General features: G+C 43.8%; 1 protein-coding gene across 5 annotated transcripts in view; it reads right to left on the bottom strand.

The window, feature by feature from the left end:
• Positions 1–23,724, bottom strand: part of stk32a (serine/threonine kinase 32A) — a 51,921-nt gene that overhangs the window by 17,060 nt on the left and 11,137 nt on the right. For all 5 annotated transcript variants that reach the window (XR_007192975.1, XM_048238116.1, XM_048238114.1 and 2 more), the window contains 3 exons: positions 20,306–20,479; positions 5,210–5,247; positions 515–604 (listed from right to left, as the gene is read on the bottom strand). Coding sequence is in view for 4 of the 5 variants with exons in the window: in XM_048238116.1 (XP_048094073.1) it covers positions 515–604; positions 5,210–5,247; positions 20,306–20,479 (302 nt within the window). In the remaining variant the exon portion in view is untranslated. The remainder of the gene's footprint in view (positions 1–514; positions 605–5,209; positions 5,248–20,305; positions 20,480–23,724) is intronic.

Here is a 23,724-nt window from a genome sequence, read left to right as displayed (position 1 = left end):
AACAAAACAAAAACGTCTGAAACGTCTGCGTGGTGTGTTAACTGAATTTCAGGGACCCCTTCTGTTACACATCTCAACTTCATTTCCATTTTCATTCGTTTGTTAGTTAAAAAAGAAAGGCAACAACAACAACAATAACAACAGCCCAAATAAACGAAAACAAAAGCACAGGAGCATTGGCACTGTTCCTCGCGTCTGCTCCCTCACAGGCGCTTCTCTCAGCCTGTCGCTGTCACTTAGGCGGCCCATCAGTCTGAGCCACTAATCACATTGAGCCACACACATATGTTTCCGGGGTCAATTTACCCCGCATCCCAGCCCGTCCCTGACTCGATTACACAACATCCCATCCCCTCCCAGCCGAAGAAGCATCAATCTAACACAAACACAACACAGCAGTGAGCATGACTGGGCCTCCCTGGAGAATAATGACGAGAGAGGGGCCAGACTGGGTCCTGGAAAGATATTGAACTCATCCATATAAACAGTGACTAATGTTGAAAATAGCATCTACCCATGTATGGCTTGGTTCCGGCAATAGAACAGGCTTTAAGGTCCTCTTTCACCACAGCGGCGATGTTGAAGTCCGTCAAATGGACGTGACCTGTGAGGAGGGGACACGCATTGACAAAGAAATCAGCATTCACTTTGACAAACATTAGATTACTGCCCTCTGCAATCCGTCCTCAATCCTCCAAGCACACTTATGTGTTACAGTAATGCAACAATATCTCAAGACGTCTAATATGAATGAGGGTATAAGCTTGATGCACCAGTGGACTAGAGAGCACGGCAGAGTCAAGCAGGAGCACAAATGAAATCACATCACTCTGGTGTTATAAAGTGGTGGTTGCTGTGGTGCTTTTTAATGCTGTGGGCTGTGAGGGCCCCCCTGCCCTCTCTGCGGTGAGAGCCACGTAGGGCTTTTTCCGGGAATTGCGCAGCATTGGGAATAGACCTGGCACGAACGTGGCCAAAGTCACAACATCACCTTGGTGCTCCACGGCTGATTGGCTGCAGTCACGTACACCAGAGCCAGGTTTATTAGTGGACCACTGGATGATGGGTGGATGGAGGGAGAGAAGAAGTGGGGCGAAAAGGAAGAGAAATAGTGAAAGAGAAAGAGAGAGAGAGATGGAGAGAGAGAAAGGCAGGAAAGAGGGAGAGATGGAAAGAGAAAAAGAGAGAAATCTATAGGGAAAGCAAGGGAGAAGGCTAGTGGTAAAGATGGAGATTGCCAAAGAAAGAGAGAGGGAGAAAAAAGAGAGAAAGAGTGCATGTAATGGAGGAGAGAGAGTGACATCAGAGGTGTTTAGAACTAAGGTAGCGGAGCAAGGGGAGCAGGAGGAGAGACGAGGAGAGGAAAGACGAGGTGAGGAGAGATGAGGAGAGATGAGAGGAGAGATGAGGAGAGATGAGGAGAGGAGAGACAAGGTGAGGAGAGGAGAGGTGAGTAGAGATGAGGAGAGGAGAGACAAGGAGAAGAGAGACGAGGTGAGGAGAGATGAGGAGAGGAGAAGAGAGATGAGGAGAGGAGACGAGGAGAGCAGAGGAGAGGAGAGATGAGGAGAGGAGAGGAAAGAGGAGAAGAGGAAAGATGAGGTGAGGAGAGACGAGGTGAGATGAGGAGAGGAGAGACAAGGTGAGGAGAGGAGAGGTGAGTAGAGATGAGGAGAGGAGAGATGAGGAGAGGAGAAGAGAGATGAGGAGAGACAAGGTGAGGAGAGGAGAGACGAGGAGAGGAGAGACGAGGTGAGGAGAGACGAGGTGAGAAGAGATGAGAGACGAGAAGAGGAGAGACAAGGAGAGGAGAGACGAGGAGAGAAGAGGAGAGACGAGGTGAGGAGAGATGAGGAGAGATGACGAGAGGAGAGGAGAGATGAGGTGAGGAGAGACGAGAAGAGGAGAGGACAGAAGAGGAGAAACAAGGAGAGGAAAGGAGAGACGAGGAGAGGAGGCTCCTACACCAACATCAGCAGCAGCCCTGGGAGTGTTACCTGGTTGCCGTGGTGAATGTAAAATGCTCTGGGCTTCAGACGGCCCCGTTTTATTTACACACCCAGCCTGAGGTCTGCAGATAAGAGAGAATTCAGCTGGCCTGGGAGGAGGACAGAGACATTGTCCACACGCACAGTGGACAGACGGGTGGATAGAGGGTTGCGTGGAGGGATGAGATCTCCCCGCCCTCATCTCTATCTTTCCATTCTCTCTGTTCTCTCCTCCTCTCCTGGTGTCAGCCCGCTATTCTCTGTTTTGAATTTATCTATTCTCTTTGTCTATATGCCCTTCTTGTTTCTCTGTTGTTATTTCTCTCTCTCGCCATCCCTCGCTCTCTCGATCTCTCTGCACCTCCTCCCTCCATCTTGGGGAAGACAGATTCAGGTTGGAGGCAGCTGTCCGTGTCTGGGTGATTGTCCTGCGCTTTGGGCAACGCTGCAGGGCTGCCCGCAGTAATATGCTACTGACAGGGAAGCTAATGTGCCTCTCTTTTCCCTCCACCCCCTCCCTCCTCTCCCCCCCTCTCCCTCTCCATGTCCCTCTCCACCCCCCCTCTCCCTCTCCACCCTCTCTCCCTCTCCACCCCCACCTCTCCCTCTCTGTCTGTTTTTGCCATCCCAGGGGAGGCAGTTAACTCCGCAGAGTGGGAAATACTCCCACTGGATGAGTCAGCATTTCTTTAAGGGTCCTCTACATGCTTCAAGGGGTTAATGTGTTGGCCGTGTGTGTGTGTGTGTCTTTAGGTATATGTTGATGTATATGTGTGTGTGGGTATGAGTGTGTATGTCTGTGTGTGTATGCAGATGTACTGTATGTGTAGTTGTAGTGTATATCTGAGTGTATATATATATATTTATATGTGTGTGTGTGTGTGTGTGTGTGTGTGTGTGTGTGTCTGTGTGTGTATGCAGATGTACTGTATGTGTAGTTGTAGTGTATATCTGAGTGTATATATATATATATTTATATGTGTGTGTGTGTGTGTGTGTGTGTGTGTGTGTGTGTGTGTGTGTGTGTGTGTGTGAGAGAGAGAGAGAGAGAGAGAGAGAGAGAGAGTGTGTGTGCAGGTACACATGTGCATGTGTGTTTGTGTGTGTGCATTTGTTTTATTTAGATTTCGACCGTGTGTGTGTATGTATATGCACTGGCATGTCAAGGGGCGTGTGTGGAACCGATCTTTTCCACATTATCTTAACTCTCCTCATTTCTAGAACTCTCCGGAACATTAGTCAGAGGAGCGTATTCATATTTCATGGCAGCAGCGGCTCTTTAACTTCACCCAGGCATTTGACAGCAGGGCCCTCCCGCATGTCGCAGAGGTCGACACTGCACAGTGGACACCTCGTCCAGGCACTGCCTCCTGTGCCTGATACAGGCTGAGCATACTAATGAGGGCAGTTTGCACTCTCCTACGCAGATATGTTAAGCGCTGGACATTCTTTTTTTTTTTGCAGGGATACACAGTTTTTCAGTGACACTTTACAGTGTACAATACTAGGAAGGAAGGAATGTATCAACCCTATCAGACCTACCCTATATTACCATATCAAGGTGTATCAAGAATAGCACACTTATTTCCTATATTTTAAATGCTTAAGTGCACTGCATAAGTGAGATGTCCTGTCGCTCTGATAGATCCGTGGGTAATCCCAGCCAGAATGGTCCGGTTGGTGTTGGGCCAATATTGACTATTACAATTGATTATTTGTACTGTAAAGGGAGCTATTTCCTTGCAAGGAAGATAAGGCTTGAGTTTCTGAGCTACAGTGAAGCTCAGTGTTGGTGCCGCATAGATAAATAGAAATAATCAAACGGAGCTGAATTATCCAAAAACAGCACTGCCACCGGCCACCACTCAAGCCTGTAGGCTTCTCCATCAGCAGCATTTCCACACAGTGGCTTAGATAGATAGATAGATAGATAGATAGATAGATAGATAGATAGATAGATAGATAGATACTTTATTGATCCCCAGGGGAAATTCAAGAAAACAATGCTTTCCCATACCGGGAGTCGAAAATGGGAAAGCATCGTTTTCTTGAATTTCCCCTGGGGATCAATTGGAGGTCTGGAGAGAATATCCCCCACCCACCCACCCACACACCCAGACATGCACACAAAGGACCAGAGGAGACGGAGGGCAGAGAATACACACGTCCCATATGGAGCTTCCTCTCTCAAAAACAGCTATTTTACGAGGGCCCGTTCCGTTGATGCCATTGGAAATATCAGCCCAGTTGGAAGGCAAGTGTGTTGTGGCTTGAGGCAGAGAGACAGGCATCTACTTGACCGAGTCTGATGAAAATGAGGAGAGCACCGGCAGTACTTGTCTCGATTAAGTATACTCTTTTGATCCCGTGAGGGAAATCTGGTCTCTGCATTTAACCCAATCCGTGAATTAGTGAAACACACACAGCACACAGTGAACACACAGTGAGGTGAAGCACACACTAATCCCGACGCAGTGAGCTGCCTGCTACAACAGCGGGCTCGAGGGGAGCAGTGAGGGGTTAGGTGCCTTGCTCAAGGGCACTTCAGCCCACTGGTGGCCCACTACAGGTCGGGCTAACCAACCAGCAACCCTCAACATTCCAGAAGGTTCAGAGGAAACCAGTGGGAAAGAGAGGAAAGAGAGACAGAGAGAGGGAGAGAAATCTGGGCCAGAGAGAGCCTACTCTGTTGCCTTGGGCTTCTGTTGCCGTGGAGAATAAAATAAAATAAAAGAATTTCTCTCAAACTTTTTTTGCTCCTCACTGAGTTTATCGTTTGCTCCTCAAGATAAACTTGACTTGATGGTGCCTGTTACCCACCGTCCCCAGCCACCTGCCGGTGGTGAGTGTGTGATTGTGTGTGTGTGTGTGTGTGTGTGTGTGTGAGTATGACAGGGGTCATAATGTTCTTCACATTATTATTCAGCATATCAAATTAAATTAGCATACTGATTATGAATTATGCGCTGTAATTGTATGCTCAGATGGAAACGGCATTCTTTCATTGGCGCCACCTGTTCACTCCTGGCTCTAACGCGTCACAGTGGCCATACTTTACAAACACAAACTCCGCTCCAGGGAGCCGAGAGTCATGGGAGATCAAATCACTCTTTTAACCAAGGCAGGCAGTCCGAGTGGACAGCAGCACAAAGGAAAAATCAATGCCTGCCGAGTACGGTTGAGGACACCAGGAACCTTTAAAATGCTGTGGCATCGCTTACCATGTTCGTCCAGTAAAATGTTGTCTGGCTTGATGTCTCTGGGGAGAAAAAGAGAGAAAAACACAAGAAGAAAGAACAGATTCAGCAGCGGTGTGAGCAGCGCCGCAGGCAACATCTGAGGTCCCCCATCACTATTCATTACATTACAGTCTTAGGTACGGGGACACATGCGGTCAAAGTGAACACTGTCAACAGTGGATAGAATGCATGACATCCAGAGAATAAGTATCCCTGAGGCGCATGCAATCATCATTGATAACAGCTCCACAGTGTTATATTTGGTCTGACAGCATAGCGTGTGGATCTATAATGCTATACTGAACTCCCTTTCTCCCGAACACAACACGACAACGGTGTCTTAGCACGGACTATCCAGGTGTCCATGTGACTGTAACGCAACACGCTGGCTTAAGGTAATATATATTCTATTCTTGTGGGTGAGAATCAAGGTCTAGGAACATGTTCCCAGAGCATTTTCATTCAGGAGGGAGCAGTTCTCTGTGCAAACCTTCAACTCTGATCTGTGAGATCTGCCAAACTCTCTTCAAACGCTGCTTCAGATCAAAGAGAGCTGAGCAACTTCAGTTCAGTATTTCAGATCTCCACCCTCTCTCCCCCAATGCATGCACGCACACGCACACACACACACGCACACACACACAAAAAGTAACATAAACGCGCACACACACACACACACACACACACACACACACACACACACACACACACACACACCCAGGGGAGGGGGGAGTCCAAGAGTAAAGGGTGCAGCAGGTGTGCTTGCTCTGTGTGTGTGTTAACAGGTGGACTGTGGGGGGAGACGCCCAGTCACAGTGAAGCCCGGAGCAGTGCAACATCTGTGTGCTTTAGTGGCTAAACGAGTAGTTAGCACACACACCGCGACACAGCCAGCCTAATGAGCTCCGACTGGCAATTAAGAAATATGCCCAATTAGTGTATCAAAGAGTTGGGAGAAAGAATAACACACATAGAAACAGAATAGAAACACACACACACACACACACGCACACACACACGCACACACACACGCACACACACACACACACACACACACACAGAGGCAGTAACAGGGAAAGAAACCGAGAGGAGGAGACAGTTAGACATTTAGGCATCTTTATATATATACTGTATGTGTGTGTGTGTGTGTGTGTGTGTGTGTGTGTGTGTGTGTGTGTGTGTGTGTTTGTGTGCATACATGTGCGTGTGCTTTTACAGAGCCTGGTGTTTGGTGACTTGCGGTCGGGTGGTGGGATAGAAAGGTCACTCTTGTTGTGTTTAATTATCTGACATTTCCATCAAAAGGAGGGCGAGAGCACAGGCAGATAGAGATGCAGAAGTGGTGAGAGAGAGAAAGAGATGGCAGAGAGAGGGGGTGGGGGAGAGATGCAAAACAGAGAAGGTGAGGGAGAGAGAGAAAGATGGCAGAGGGGAAAAGAGAGAGATGGAAAGAGGGCAAAGTACAGAATGCAAGGGAGAGATGGCGTGAGAGAGAGGGGGGGAGAGAGAGAGAGAGAGAGAGAGAGAGAGAGAGAGAGAGAGAGAGAGAGAGACAGACTAGTTGTTGTGGAGTGGTGGGTCAGGCTGCTGCACAAGGGTGGAACTCGCTCATCATCGCCAACAAAGGGAGATCTATCGATGACATCGCCCATCACCTAGACAACAAGCCCCCATGGGAGAGTTGCGTGGCAACCTAGAGGAAGGGCTTTTTTAGTAAGCACACACACAAACACACACACACACACACACACACACACACACACACACACACACACACACACACAAGGTGTGTGTCTGTGCAGGGCAGCTGTGGGTTAGGTGTCTGCCATTTAGGTCACTACCCTGTGCACAACACCACCGCTGGTTAGCAGGCCTGAATGAACAGGCTGATAGGCTAAGCTAAGAAGGGTGATCTTGCACAGAAGCCAGTTTAAACATTAACTGTATTTGTATTGCATATATTCTCTTCAGTTTAGAAAAAAAATACCTACTGTTTACATTTTTCCTGCGTTTTATTTTATTTAATGAATTAATTATTCATTTATTTGTGTTATTCTTATTCACAGTATTCACAAACAGAATGTCCTTTTCTTCATTGTTGCTAACTTTATAAATATTATGTTGCGGTACTCTAAATATTATGTACTCGGTACTCTAAACAATAAACTCATGACCTCAATCGCAGGAAGTGCACCGATGGTTGAAATATATTCGTTATCTGCACTGTAAGCCACATTGTGTGAAAGTGCCCCTGAGAGGAATACAATGCAAAGGTATACTGTTATTTCTATTTCTGTTCACTCCATTTCTCTTCTGTCATTCAAAGAGCAATTACTTTGCAAGTTCTCTTTCATCTGCAAGACTGCAATAAAATAACCATTACTTTAACAATGCCCACCACCCTCACTAATTCAAAGCCAATAATACTCTCTATAATCTGATATTCAGAGCAGTCTCACACTTCCTCTGTGGTTTCATTTGGACTCTCCAAAAGTGGAAATTTCTCTCTTATAACTGCCAGTATTTCATCCTCACTCCTGACTCAGTCTAATTAGGAAACGTTACTGGTCACTAAATCTCTGCACTTAGGGCTTGAAAGATCCTGCGGTGATGTGTGGCAAGCCTGAAGCTTAAGCGGACCATGCTGTATATACATACATACCTACCTACCTACCTACCTACCTACCTAACTACACCTGTCAATATTGGATGAAGTCACATTTGTTTAAAACATATTCCTATAACCAAATGATAAATAAATAAATACAAATCTGCTGTTTTGCACATTTCAAAACAAATATGAAGGTCCTGAGAAGGACAGACATTACTTGACTCGACTCTTCTGTGTCTCCACTCAAGTAGCCACTGCTGTCATTGCTTCTGCTGTCGTGTCACTCTAGCATCCTGTGAAGAGGTTATTAGTGATTCATCACCGACCCCACTGGCTTGTGGTGCCGAATCCGATCCTCCAGCCTTTTCTCTCGGTTGACTAGCCCGACAACCTATTACCTGGATCTAATAACCTCATTACATCGCATATCATGATGAGGCCAGTAACTGAGCTGGGCTAGCGGTCATCCGATCCCCACACATGGCCACCACACACACATACACATACACGCACACACAACTAGCCATGGTTGCCCTTCACCAAACCGAGCGGCTCATGTGCTGTTTGTGTGGCTGTGTCTGGTGCTGCATGCTGGGTAAAACCTGCTCCGCTGCCAATGAGGTAGCCAATAGAGGCTGCACTGTGGCTGTGCTGCTCTGCAGTGGGGGTTCCTGGATCTCTGATAAGCTTCTGTGATTAAGGAGTGCAGCGGGCCAGGTCGGGCAGAGCAGCGCCAGATCAAGACCGGACCTGGCAGAACTTGAGCCAGCGGAGGGCCGGAACGGGCTCTGGATTCAACCAGCTGCAGGAGATCTGGCCTCGCTCGGGCTGTTACACCCCCAATGATTACCGATTAAAACTCAGCGCTGATCCAGTCAGGCTTTTGTCGACCAGAACAAGAACGCGCTACATTCACAAGGTCCTCAATAAGCCCTCTCTCTCTCCCTCTCTCTCTCTATTCTCCCCGAGATGAGTCATCAGGCAGTTAAAAGTCGGAACAGCCTGTGCGCCTCTGATGGGTACAGCCTTGGAAGAGACAAAGACTCTCAAAACAGAAGTGTTAGGGCTCTATCTTGCACTCCAGCGCAATTGACTTTGTATACTCGCGCTTTTGTCTTTCCTATTTTGCAGTCAGCACATATTGGAATTTTCCCTCCACAGGTACATGTGCGTCCACGGGGGCGTTTCAGGCGCAAACAGTGTTGATATTTTGCAGTTTCAGAAAACAATTCCGCCATAGACCAGGAACCTCCTGGTCTAAAGTCAGTGGCGCAAATTCAGATGCTATTTTAAGGGCGCATGGCCACAGGCCTGCAGGAATGAATGATATGCACAACGATCTACAGACACCCTGTGCACAGATGGAAACATTCAAAGCCTTGATAATATTTGTCCGTTTCACGGTTTTGTTCATGCATTGGTAAACTAAAAATTTAGTAGCCTATATAGTACATCTACATGCAATATCTTTACAACAACAATGCCTAATTACAACCTATTAATTTGGACAACTTTATACAGCCCTATAAAGGCTAAAGTTACCTTTAGTTTTGTTCCAATTTACCATTGTGTATGGCTTTAAACATTGTGTGCGCTTTAACACCAGCCTATAAGCATTATTCCAGCTGCGCTAAGGTTTTGACAAGCACCACAATTTTGCCTACCTTGTTGTAGCCCATCTGAAATAACTCCAAGCTTTGCTATGTTCCCTCCATCCTTTCGTTGTTTTCAAAAAACGTTTTATATCCATGATGGCCTTGAAGTCTTGAGTTTGTGAATTAGCTTAAATCAGTTTATTATGTGCTGTTAACCAGCAACCATAGATAGTAAAAGAAAGCAGCAAGTAGCCTTGGATATAATTATGACCGCCCAAGAGCTTGATCATATAGGGTTGAATCAGATTTTTTTTTTTTTTTTTTTTTTTTTTCTTTTCGCGTACCCAAATTTCCGTCAATGATTCCCGGGACACTGAAAGACGGGGTACACGAAACTTGGTGGGCATGTAACCCCACATGGATAGCATGGAACCATCGTTTTTCGTTTTGATCTGTAGCCCCCCCGCTGGACTGGACCCCCCGAAAGGAGGTTAGGGCAGACACAGTTTTCTGTGAATATCTCGAAAACCGTAGGGTTTAGGAGGACCATTTTTTTTTGTATGTTGATCTCAAGGGGCCATGTCAACCCATTCCATAACCACTCATTTCATGTATAAGCCACCTAGTTAAACACAAAAAGTAAAAATGAGGTGTTGTAATTGAAGGTATCTGTGACCTAACATAGTCAAAACTGCACGAAATTAGAATTGTAGGATCATTATGACACCCTCTGTATGCACGCCAAGTTTTGTGGAATTCCGTTCATGGGGGACCACACAATAAATGAATTTATGTTACTTTACACCAACTGGCCTGTAGGTGGCCGGAGACAGTTTTCTGTGAATATCTCGAGAACCGTAGGGCCTAGGAGGTCCACCTTTTTTATGTATGTTGGTCTTAAGGGGGCATGTCAACCCATCCCATTACCACTTATTTCATGTATAAGCGCCACCTAGTTAAAAATTAAAAAGCAAAAATTAGGTGTTTTCATCACAATATCTCTGGCTGACAAGGTCAAAACTGCACAAAATTAAAAGTGTAGGATCATTATGACACCCTCCGAATGCATGCCAAGTTTTGTGTACTTTCGTTCATGGGGGGCCTTACAATAAAATAATTTATGTGTACATTTAGTGGCATTACACCAACAAGGATTCGGGACACTGAAAGACCGGGGTACACAAAACTTGGTGGGCATGTACCCCACATGGATAGCATGGAACCGTCATTTTTCGTTTTGATCTGTAGCCCCCTGCTGGACTGGACCCCGAAAGGAGGGTAGGGCGAACACAGTTCTCTGTGAATATCTTGAGAACTGTAGGGCCTAGGATGACCATTTTTTTTTCTGTATGTTTGCCTCCAGGGTCATGTTAACCCATTCCATGTGCACACATGTGCATAAACAGATACACACGCACACACATACATTTACAGTAATCATACATTATGACACATACTCACACAGTAGACATATGTAAGCATGCATGCACATGCACAAACACACATCATGAGGCAAACACACAAACGCACATACACACACACACACCCACACACATAAACATAAATTTGTACACGCGCACATGCACATAATTCAAAATTTTTTTCCGTCATCTACTCCCTGAATTTTTGGTCATTGATACCGGGACACCCGAACCACCAGGGTACATGAAATTTGGTGGGTATGTAGCCCCACTAGACTTTTACGGAAAAATTTCATTTAGGTCCCCGGGGACCACCACCAACCCCACCGTGGGCTGGGCCCCCGAACCAAAAAAAAAAACAGTTTTTCCTAAATAACTACCTGAACCGTGGCACTGAGGATGAAGAATCTTTTAGGGTATGTTGGTCTCAAGGGCCCACATCAACCCTGGCTCATAATCACTCATTTGTGATTTGCACCCCCACCCGGTAAAAATGAAAATGCAATATTATTCTGCTTTAATTGCCCCTATCTTCAGTTAAGATGTTCAGAACTGCACCAAATTTTATGTGTATGATTGACCTGGCATTCTCTGGGGGTATGCCAAGAGAATTTCATCCATGGGGGTCTAAAAATTAGGTTATGTGTACATTTAGTGACTGTACACTCATTGGCCTGTAAATGGCGGTGCACACATATACACATGCACACACACAGGCACCCACATACTATCGTATTATTAGAGCGGCCCGATACATAATTACAAATTCAGTAGGATTAAAGAAAGCCAAAATAAATATTCATCATCATCATCATGGCTGCATTTTTCAGTATTGGCGATAAGTAGTCGTTTGTCCACTAGATGGCGCATCGTTGCAGTGAGGCGTAATTTTGTTGGAAGTTAAAAGTGGGTTGGAAAAACAATGGGCGCTTCCTACAAGGACTGTAATTTACCGCAGCGGACATCTAATAAGGATAGGGCGATGTTCACATGAAGTGTAATTCCCATTTCTTCTTGAAGCGAAATAAATCTGAGGATGTTTATCGGACATGCTTGGTTTTACTGCAGGATGCGTTAATCTTGTAATATCAATAAGGACCTAGGTAATGTTACCGTTAAGCGTTGGTTGAGTGATGGAGGCATTTGATTGATTGCATTTGTAGAAATCTATAAATGCGGTTATACCAAGCAAATTGATAGCAGCACTGTTTGTATCTTTCGACTGTCATTTATTGCACGTGCTACAAAATCATTCTGTGCAATGGAAGATTTACCAACGTTACACCGGTCTGATACAGTTTTGCCTATACATGCGTGAGACTGAGCCTGTTTATTTTGTTTTAAGTGCATGCATGGTGTGAGAGGGGAATCGATGTGCTTTGATTACAGCTTGGTAGTTGTAGTCTTGTGAAATAAAAAAAGCGTGTGTGTGAAGTATCCAAACAATGACACCTTCATTTCATTATGGCTGCTTTAGCAACACACCTTAAGCTACTGTGTAGTGGGTCCCATTTAGAAGTGGCTACTTCATTCGCGCTTTCCTTGACTCATGGAGCTGCTTGAATGTTATTACAATTTTTCGCCACGATATGGCAGTTTAAGTCCGCTTGATACTGTAAAGTAAGCCATTGGTTTCAAAGGAGATTTTATTTGTGTAAGCCAGCATAGCCTATTGACAATTTATGTTTTAAATAGGCCTACCTTATAATCCTACCTGTAGCTTAGGGAAGCTAACAGCTTTCTATTAGGATCTAGTTTGTTAGTTACCGTTTTGTCATAACTCCCTGATGCATTTTTGCATTTAGAATAGCCAGAGCGTGTATATCTCAATCGGAAAATTAAACAATATCGGGTGCCTATGGACTAGGCTGGGTTCACCCAGCCTGATCTGCCCGCTATTTATTTTTTGATTTCTTAAAAGATTGAGCTTGGTCTGATGAAAGCCAGACTAGCCATGGACCTCAGTTACACAATGCAAGGGAACATGAATCAGCCTATATTTGCACGAACAATAACGGACAAAAGCTCTTCAACTTTGGCCCGTTAAAATGTGTATGAACAGTCTAGCGACGCATTTCATCAAGGCCCATTTGGACACGTCAGTTATTTGCACCACTGGTTAGATGTAAAACAGCATTTTGTTTCAGACTAGGCTACTATTACTTAATTTGTGCATTAACAATAACGTTTCAGACTACTGTTACTTAATTTGTGCATTGACAATAAAGTATTACATGAACTAAAGATGACTAAAATCTTATGTAGAAGAAGAAACATTCACAAAAAATCCATCCATCCAAAAATGACCTTTGTTTTTGATAGCTGTTGAAAACGGCATGGAACTGACAGAGATGTTTTTGTTTATAAATACATAAAAAAAATAAAAAAATAAAATAAATAACATTATGCTGATACCTTTTGCTTTTCCCAAATACAATGTAGCCTACAGGTCTATGTGACCTTTCATCAATCCAGTTGCAATGGATGAACTGTGATGAACTACCCTACTTGTTTAGAGATTTTAAAGGTTTTATAACAATGCTACATCTTCTTTGGCTATTCTACAATCTATTCACCTTTTCAGCAGCAGTAGGCTACTTTCTGTGCAGCCGCACACACACACTCAGGCATGCCAAACAAGCATACACAAAAGTTTCAAGAGTGGGGGATGGAGTAAAATATGGAGACAAATTGAAGTGTGATTTATTTTCGCGGAACGGATGTACAGGACTGAGCGGCGGTCATATTTTGTACCGCTATGCGGTACATCTAGTTTCTGTAGTTGCTGCGTGCATTCATTGTTATTCACTCTCCTGCTCAAACAAAAGTTGTGCGTGCATTAAGTTGATGATAACGTGTTTACAAACTCTACTTTACATAAAATATTGTGAATAGCCTACTGTCATGCAGTTAATGGGATACTGTGCAGAGTTGGAAAGTTAGGTCAACTCGGAAACTGTTTCTCGTTGTTAAATTGCCTGATGGTAAGGTACAGCCATAGCTTACACCTGCAGGAGCGCTTGCTTGGGCGCCTGTGTTGCGCAATGCACTTTGCTCCTCTCATCTATATGACGCAGTTCCTATTTCTCCAAACCATACAAAATGACAAGGACAAATATTGCTACACGAGGGAAATCGGTGTGGTGTCCGATGTGAAAAAATAGGTATAAATCTAGCTTATACATTTCCACAAATCACGGATGTGTTGATGACATAAATTAAGAAATATTAGAGGACTTAATGAGACGTGATGTTGAACTACATGCCGATGCCATTTAACCCAAATGCCCCAGCAGCAGCACGGGAGAGGAGAGCTTATCTGACAGAAGATCTGCATTGTCTATAGTGAGGTAATGTTAGATTACATTGCAAAAATATCACCATGCATTCATAACCTCGTGATTCAGTGAGAGTGATCCCAAAACATCGGAAAGTGACATTTCTGTATTACATTTTGTCAAGAGGAAAAATCAATAGCAAACTGTTCCCAACTGACTATAGCTGTGAACCGTTCCTGGTTGCGCCTGGCAAAATCCGCCATCATAATAGCAATCCGCTATGGAACAAAGCGTGCCTGTTGTTAAAGGGAATGTGAAATGGCGCTCTGATTGGTTTATTGCACGCGCCCAAACCACACCCATGAGTAATGTAGCTACTACAGACCACCCCATTTTAGATTGCGTCGCGCGCAACAGTCATTATCCCGCCGGTAAAATAGCATCAGCGCCCAAGATCCGCCCACAAAGCGACTTGCGCAAAGTCAATTGCGCTGGAGTGGAAGATAGAGCCCTTAAAGTCATTGTTCAGTCAAGAGTCAGAAGTTATGGAAGTCTTTGCAGCACAAGTTAAGCCACAGTGAAGCTACGATACAAGGACAGTTAGATTTGATACCACAAATCTAAAAGAAAATATCATCAATGTAGAGAGTTGCCAAGTGAGACATCATCTGTCATTGAATGTCATTAGTCTGTGGTAAGATAAGGAAGATATCTCATAATTAATGACATTCTGACTTAAGGGTCACAGAAACATAAACCAGGTGAATGCAATCACATTTGGATTTTTACATTTTTAACCGTGAGATTAAACTTTGAGAGCCTCGGCCATGTGAAACATGAGGCACAAAAGCTCACTGAGCGTTACTAATTGAGGGAACAATTCCGAGCAGTGTGGCTAACAGCCTTGCGATATAACATGCATTATTAACACCCTCAAACTCTTCTTTTTTTGTCTTCCTTCGCTCCGATCCACTTCAATGAAACACCAAACACTCTACAATTAAAGCTGTTCTGCGCCAACTCTGCATTAAACATGCTGTCTTGTCTCACAGGAAGCACAGTTTCACACCGCACGTTTCGTTTCAAAACTTTCCTGCATGTTGTACTACATGAGTACTGTGCTCCCACTAGTTCCCTACACTACATGCTGAATGCATGAGCAGGTATGCCAGTTAACTTTTGCTCTCAATGTCAACATCAGCTCTGGATGGTGGAAAGAGGAGTAAAAGCACCTCTGGATGACAGGGCAAAGTAAAGAAAGGCAATGGAAAAGATTAGTGTAGAAGGGAATTATTCATATGACAGATGATTCACTGTTGTGAATAGAACTGTGCTGTGTGGTAAACCAAACTCTTGGGTGGGTAGTGCACATGGACAAAACAGAGTGACAGAGAGGAGAAAAGAAAGATAACAGAGAGAGTGGTGGAGGATTCTTTGTGGTCAACTGAAAAACAGTGGATCTCCACAAGTCTCACAACTATTCAGAAAATGTTGCATCCCACACCCAGCAGAAGTGAAAATTACTGTAGGCCTATTGAGCGTACAGACATGTCTCTCTGAGATAAAAGCAGCACTCTCCCCAACGTGTCCGTTGCCTGTGGGGCTGGCTACCAGAGGCCTCGGCCAGAGAGCTCCAGCAAGCACCAGCCCTCCTTTGGCCAGTACAGAAGTGGAATTTCAATAAACAGGCATGCTTTAAAATGAGAGCGTCTCAACACATACTGATTTAAGAGGGAGGTTAGGGGGGTATTGCGAGGATCCTGTTCAAGTTTGAAGCTATGAAAAGGATTCCGGGCTAGCCTGACACTCACCGTTCGCAGTGCTCAGTCCGAGGGGCGGGATAATCAGTTGTCTTTCAAATTCCCTCTGCACGCAACAGGACAGCGGCAGCGCTATGAGTCCCATGCGTTTCCCACCAGCAGAGCTAGTTGGCTAGTTCAAACGTTTCCCAACTTAATAAAAGCTTAACTCGTGTCACACTGTTTGCCAGCAGCAACATCCATCTCAAGTAGCAGGGAATTCAAGCCAAACCGTTGCAACTCTGCCATCAATCATTATGTTAAGCCCACCTAACGACTCTATACACGATTTCATTGGCCTGATTAAGATGTTAAGCCCACCTAACGACTCTATACACGATTTCATTGGCCTGATTAAGTTTCGATTTCTGGAGCTCACAAGCCAACGGAGAGTTGCTAGACTAGCCCTGGCAGCTGCTGCTAAGGGCACGTCTAGATTTCTAGGCTAATTCCGGGCCAGAGTTACATTTACAATTCCATAAATCTGCACTGACAGAATTCCTTTTCTGTCTAAAAAAGAATTTGCGCTTGGGTGTCAAAAATTGACTTAATTACTTATGTCCTATTCAATCGGTGGCTGCTGGGGTCTATACCCATAAGGTTAACAGTGCTAACTCTGCAGCTGTGGTGGGGCTCGGGGAGAGGGCTGGCGAGGCTCCCCAGCACGCCACTGTGGTCTGTGGTCTGTGGCCATCGATGGGGAAGGAAGGAGGCATCCCAAGCAGCTGAACGATGATGAGAGAAAAAAAGCTACACAAAAGACCTTCAGCCTCACATTGGCAAGATGTTTCCACCGTTATTTCAGCTCCTTATAGCATACAGAAGGAGTGATTGTGTTTGGAGTAAAAGATAAGGAATCCAGAGATTGCACAGAGAGATACTCATAGCAGCAGCACAATCTGGAGCCACCTCACACCTCCTGCTTTATAGGGGATTATAAAAAGCCAATGCACCCAGATCGCCATGTAACACTGTCGTGGGTAGAAACATGACTCTTTTCATCATTTTTAGACAAATTGGGTGCATCCTTTTTTGTTAAATGTGTACCCAGTATGTTGGGTACATCCTTATTGTTAAATGGGTAAGTTGGAAATTGATCAAAAGGGGAATTCCTACACCGTGTTACTTTAAATCCCTGAAATCTACTACTGTAGTCCTCTTCAAAGACACATTAACAATATGGAGCTGAGTCCTGAAGTCTTCAGTGAGATACCAGACAGTGTTGCTGTTGTTGGATTGCTAATCAAGCAGCAATACCCATAAGAGAGAATATAAATCACTGCACTGTTTGTGGTGAAACCAGTTTTATACCAGTAGCCAAATTTCAACTCTGTTATATTTCTGCTGTATAAATGCAGAATGGGATTGAGGACTTTAAAGAATCCTTAAAGAGTTGGAAAGCTCTAATTAATCCCTGTTGACATAAAAACACTGGATGGAGAAAAGTCTGTGAAAACAGATTTCTATACAAACACCAGTGCTCAGTAAAAAGCAAAAGGGAAAGATGGATACATTCATTTGGTTGACTAATTAATTCTTAAATATCTCCATTAAACATTCCACTCTTTTTATAAATGTTTTATTTGATGTCCTCTCACTCATTTTTTTCTAGTTCCAATTATAATCTGTTACTGTAAATCTATTAATAAAATACTATATACTCACAATTCTACAGTACAAAGTGTGTAATGTACAGTACTACCATAATTAGTATACTAGGTTACAAGGTCAGAGAATTGTTATTTGTAAGGTTTGTTTCACCTAGTACAAAAGCGGATAAATCTTAATGAATAACCTTTTACATCATTAAGGAAAGCCTGTTATAATAATTGCATGAATTTACAAAAATTTAAATTAGCATAATGCTATAATTAGGGCTGTCAATCGATTAAAAAAAATAATCTAATTAATTACATACTCTGTGATTAATTCATCTAAATTAATCACATATATCATTTTTGCTGTGAAAGTATTTTAAATATTTAAATTCAAATGAATCATTGAATAATCAGCATTAGTGACATTAAACTTCAAAAACTCTTATTATTATTTTCACTGTTCAAATAACGGCCATAATAATCTATGATATGACCTAATATGCTGAGGAAATAAATTCAAAACTGCTTCGGGAAGAAGTTTTTTCTTCACATACAAGGCATTTCCGGCCACAGATATAACCTAGGGGACACAATGAAAATAAATTAACACTCCCCTCAATGTCAACACTTATTTCTTTGCATTGATGTGCGACTATAGAGTTGATGAACTCCGGTGATATGCAAATTCCTTGCTGCAGACATTGCAAAGGACTTTATTTTCAACACTTTGTTTATCAACACCATCAGGGCGTTTTTAAAAGTAATTGTTCCAATCAATGATCCAGGCAGCACGTTTTTTTCTCTCTCCTTCATTTTACAGTCTAATTTTTACTGACTAGAACGGCTCGGGTCAAAGGTCATAAGGAATCGATTAATCTGCACTAATTTTTTTAATCAGTTATTTTTTCTCAAATTAATTAATCGAAATTAATCAGTTATTTTGACAGCCCTAGCTATAATATGACAAACAATAATATGATAACTGATATATCATAAATCCTGTAACTTGATCACCTTGGTAATCTGTCTGCCAAATTTCCTAAAGGACAAGCTTGCTTGTTCAGTGCTCTTGTTTTTTCCCCACTGGTTTGGAAAGCTGGTCTCTGTACAATTGCATTAACTGAACAGTAGTCATGCGTTAATAATTGAAGCTTCTTTGAGCAGCTGTTTTTCTCAGAAATAGAAACATAGACCCCTGTGTCTGTCATGGCGCCCTGACCGCAGGCCAGTCCCAGTGGACCAGGTCACAAGTGCTGGAGGGAGAACCGCTCTGATGTCATAAAGCAAAGGGGACACTGGAAAACCATAGGGATGTGCAGGTTCATGCAAACACACACACGTGCACGCTCACACACTATCTATCTATCTATCTGTCGATCTATCTATTTCTCTTGTTTCCATGCATCTATCATTTATTTATTTGTTTTTGTCATTGTTTGTTTCTTACAGCCCTCTTTCTGTTGATCTCTCCTCTCTCCCTCTGCTGTGGTTTGTGTGTTCAATTCTCTGACAGATGACTTGAATATTAAAATGTCTCTGTCCTCCAACTGATGAGGGTAAACTATCTGATGTTGAGTGTGGAGCAAAAAGCATAAAGGCCTTGAGAGGAGAAACATCAATATGCTTACGGAAACATATCATATTAACTTCTCCGCTGCATCAACAGAGCTAACAAGTTGCTATGTGTAATGTTCAGGGCACTGTGTCAGAATTGAAAGGGAATGTTTAAAGTAATCTCCCATAAATTCACAAAGCAAATGGTGCAATCCGTTACTCGGGGTGTGATTAATTAGGCCTGCCAGAGGGCCTAAAGTTGCTCATTATTCCTGTTCTGGGAAGGCCCTTTCTCTGATCACCACACACACTCTCCAGCTCTCCTCCGTCTGTGATTCATGGAGCACGTGCCACACACAGTTTCACAGTAGTCTGTCTCTGTGTATCTCTCGTACAGTTATTCACAGTCATTCGATAGCAATGCTCCACGTCTCAGGAAAAGAACCAATTAGATGGGGTCTGTTTTTATATGTAAGTTATATAAAAGTGATATAGAAATGCTTTTAAAAAAATATGTAACTAATGTGGTATGGGCTTAAATGTGTATGCCTGTATGTTAAGGACACACTTATGATAAAGAATTTCTTATCAGGGATGAAGTACTAGTACATCAAATACATCCTGCTCTATCCTACCCTATCTATCCTGTCCTATTCTCAGCTTTTTTCATTTTCATACATTTTTAAAACACCACACACATAAATAGCTATTCACAATGAATGCTTTCCCTACTGACAAGCCTGGCATCCAAAGAGTAGGCCAAGCCTTCAGGCAGAGAGCAGTGCATTCTGTCTCTTGTCCAAGGGCACCTCTACACAAAGTCAGGAGGAGCTGGGATCAAACCAGGAATCCAGCAACGGCTTGGCCTACTATTCGACCTTCTCTTCCTCTTACCCAGGACATTTATTTATAAGGCTTTTTTTTGCCTTGATCTTTTTCCATATCAACACACCCAGAGCAGACAGAAAGTTACTGAAGTTTGCTGAATTTCACAAAATGTGTGCTTTTACTGAAAGACTGTACATTTTAAATTGATGGCAACCCAAGGACTACCGTTCTGACTAAGTAAACAACATAAGGACCACCACTGAATGAAAAACAGTGATAAACTTATTCACACTACTTTATTTAATGCATGGTCATGGACCACCAGCAATGCATCTACAGATCACCAGTGGTTGCAGTTCCTGCTTTACTGTAAAAGGATTGTTTACTCTCTCACCTGTGGATGATGTGCTTGTTGCGCAGGTAATGGAGAGCCAGGGCTATCTCGCAGACGTACAGCTTGATGGTGGACTCGGAGAAGTGCACGTTCTGCTGCAGGTGGTAGCGCAGGTCACCTCCCAGAAGCAGGTCCACCACCATGAACATGTCCTCCTCATCCTGGAACGAGTACCTGAGGCAAAGAGAGAGAGAGACAGAGAGAGAGAGAGAGAGAGAGGGAGGAGAGAGCAGGAGGTCAGGTCTCTTCATCACTCAGTCATGAAGTCATGATATTACCCACCAACTATAGCATCCTTGGGTGATTTAAAAAACTGATTACTAAAATACACATTAGATCTGACCAATTTCCAGATACACAGAATTAGAGTTAGTGATAAGTAACAATGTGTAATTTAAAGTATATTGTAGGCCTCCCAAAAAATAAAGTACATCATAAGACCAAACCATTATACTTCCTATTTAAAGAAGCACTAAAGAAGATTTGCTCTCGGGGTCCCTGCCCAGTTGAACAGCAGTAATAAATTAACTCGTTGATATAATAAAGGTCTTTCTAACATAACTCGAATACAATATAGAGGCAATGCACGGACAGCAGTCTGTAGAGAGTTCCGTATTGCTGTAAGTAGCCTATCTTGTACTCTGCAGCTGTCGAAGCCAGTATAGGCATAAAATTAGCTAACCCTCCGGCTTAACCGCTGACTTGAATTACGAACATAAACTGAGGAATCGGCAACTTTTCACGGTCAGACATTTACTGTCATCGTTTGTAGGCTCACTCGCCTTTTTAAGGGTTTATGAGCCATCAAAGTGATTTTGGAAACTTTATTTTAACGTAAAAAAACTCTTTAGAGCTGCTTTAAGTTGAAAGTGAAAACTATTCAGAATTTGGAATATCTCAACAATTTTGTAGATCTACGATATCACCATACAGTCCATTTCACTTTCAGACTCAACATTCTGCAGAAATAAATTATTTCCCATGCACCTGGTCAGATAATTAATAAAATGCCCCAGAGAACAACCACATTTTCCCAAGTTGAGCTGAACTTTAATAGGCTGTATGATGTGCCGGTGTCCATCTGTCTACTGTTTAAAAGTCACAAGGCTTTTTAATGCATTCATAAGCCAGAGGCAACTCTTGGCTAGATTTTCAGTGCACAGTACATTTACTGTCTAATGTTTTGTACCAGATCATTCAGCCATTTCAGAAGAACAAGTGTCGGACAGGGCACATCTAACTCAGTACTAAAAGACAACTTCTGCATGCATTCATGTGCTACTTTTGAGTACCTCGTGATGCTTTTCCCCACAAATACACATGGCAAAAGTATAAGTGACATCAGTGGGCAAGGCAAGCCGCTTGGGAATGTCAATGGTGTTGTTAGCCTCCATACTCAACCACTTTCAGCACAAGAAACATTTACTGTTGTGTTGTTCTCCCTGCCTTGTTTACCCGTGCACCTCAAGGGCACTGGCGATGTTCCGGCACGTGGCAAGGTTGTTTGGGGATGATTGCTCTGAGCCACGGTGCATCTCCTCTCTCAATTATGCGCAAGTGCTGCCTTGCCCCCTGAGTGTTGATTGATTGAGGAGACTCTAGCGTGTCTACCCCCTGTAGTTTGAGTCCTTCAGCTCCGATTGCCCAGGGACCGTACAGATTGCTCCATAATTAAGAGTCTCATAACGGGGCTCTCCAGGACACTTTTGTGTTACTGATGATGGACATATAGTAGGCCTACTTCCTATAGATTCCTGTGCTACATATCTATGTCCTAAACATTACTATATTTATTGTTGGTTTTGAATAGCTCTATGCCTCTAAATCAGAAAGCTCAAATCCTTCATGGCTACTCTGGTGCTGACACATTCGTTTAATTCCTCAACCCTCAAATTATGGCAATTGAGCACAGCGATCATCATTAATGGGCATATTCATTACGGGAGCGTTAAGTATCCAGAGGGGCCATTCTGATGTGGCGACAGGAGGGCAGTGAAACACTGTTCATTCGCTATGTAGCGGGCATCTACCGAACACACCCCCCACCACCCTCTACTCCAGACATCCCATTAGGAGCAGAATGAGCTGGGAATGAAATACAGCTGGACTGGGCGCATTCTAGGTGCAGACTGTAAATTCTATGGGGGGGTGGCACGGCTTGCACAGGCGGACAGATTGACGACAAAAGTCCTCTAGCAGAACTCTTTTTTTGGGGGTAAATGACTTTGTCAGGGAGACAAGAAGGAGACAAGGCATAGACATTGATAGCTGGTGGCCAATCATGGCAGCCGAGCCGCCCATCAGTCACACTATAGGTGGAGTTGTATGTCACAGCGCCTGAGAGAGAGGTCCTGTTTCTCCCTGTTCAGGTGCGTCAGGTGGATATGAGCGGCAGGAAGTAGCATGCATATCAATCGCTCCATCTGTCGGAGGACAAATTTGACTTTGCGCAGCCTGAATATTCATGAAGAACAGGCTGTATAAGGGAGACTGTGTGTCTGTGTGTGTGTGTGTGTGTGTGTGTGTGTGTGTGTGTGTGTGTGTGTGTGTGTGTGTGTGTGTGTGTGTGTGGTACCCAAAGGGAACAGAGTGGTCCACACAGAGTCCTTGGCCAGGAACAGAGCTACTTCTGGAAGACCTGTTCCTCATGCTTCAGTGGTGCGTTCTTGCTCTCACTCCCACAGTGGAGTCGATTAAGGGAGAACACTGAAAAATACTTAAAGCCCCTCACTTTGAATGAAGGTTTGAGGGGAGGTGGGGGTGGAGGAGTTTGTGATGCAGGAGTCAGGGGAGCTCCTCAAAAGAGCACAGTTACCCTACTCCCTCTCTCTCTCTCTCTCTCTCTTTTGCAGTCTCTCTCTCACTCTCTCTTTACGCACACACACACACTTTCCCTCTCTCTCTCGCTCTCTCTTTATTGATGCCAACAGACACACACACACACACAACCACACACACACACACACACACACACACACACACACACACACACACACAAACACATACAGATAGAGGCGAGAGAAGGACAGAGATTCCATAATTGAGATGGGCTTATTTTCCAAAACATCAGAAAACTGTTTATACTGTAGATCAAAGGGCATTCTCCAAGCTCTGTCCAAGTTAGAGCCCAGTTCTTTGTTGTGTGTGTGTGTGTGTGTGTGTGTGTGTGTGTGTGTGTGTGTGTGTGTGTGTGTGTGTGTGTGTGTCTGCGTGTGACTTGCAGCAAGGACTTTCTGTTAGAATACACCCTGGTTGCTCTCTCTCTCAGGATTTGTTTACCAGTTTACTAAAGACACCCCAAACTCTAATTAGGATGGCGTCAGCTGTCATTATCTGTGTGGAGATGCAAAATGGCCTGAGGCTCTTTCTCCTATGATGAAGACCGTAAACAAATCTCACCCTATCCACTCCATGTTTTT

This window comes from Alosa alosa, chromosome 2 (genome assembly GCF_017589495.1).
Source record: "Alosa alosa isolate M-15738 ecotype Scorff River chromosome 2, AALO_Geno_1.1, whole genome shotgun sequence".
Lineage (NCBI taxonomy): Eukaryota > Metazoa > Chordata > Actinopteri > Clupeiformes > Clupeidae > Alosa > Alosa alosa.
Note: the sequence above shows the minus strand (reverse complement) of the source record. Positions and strands in the feature narration are given on the sequence as shown.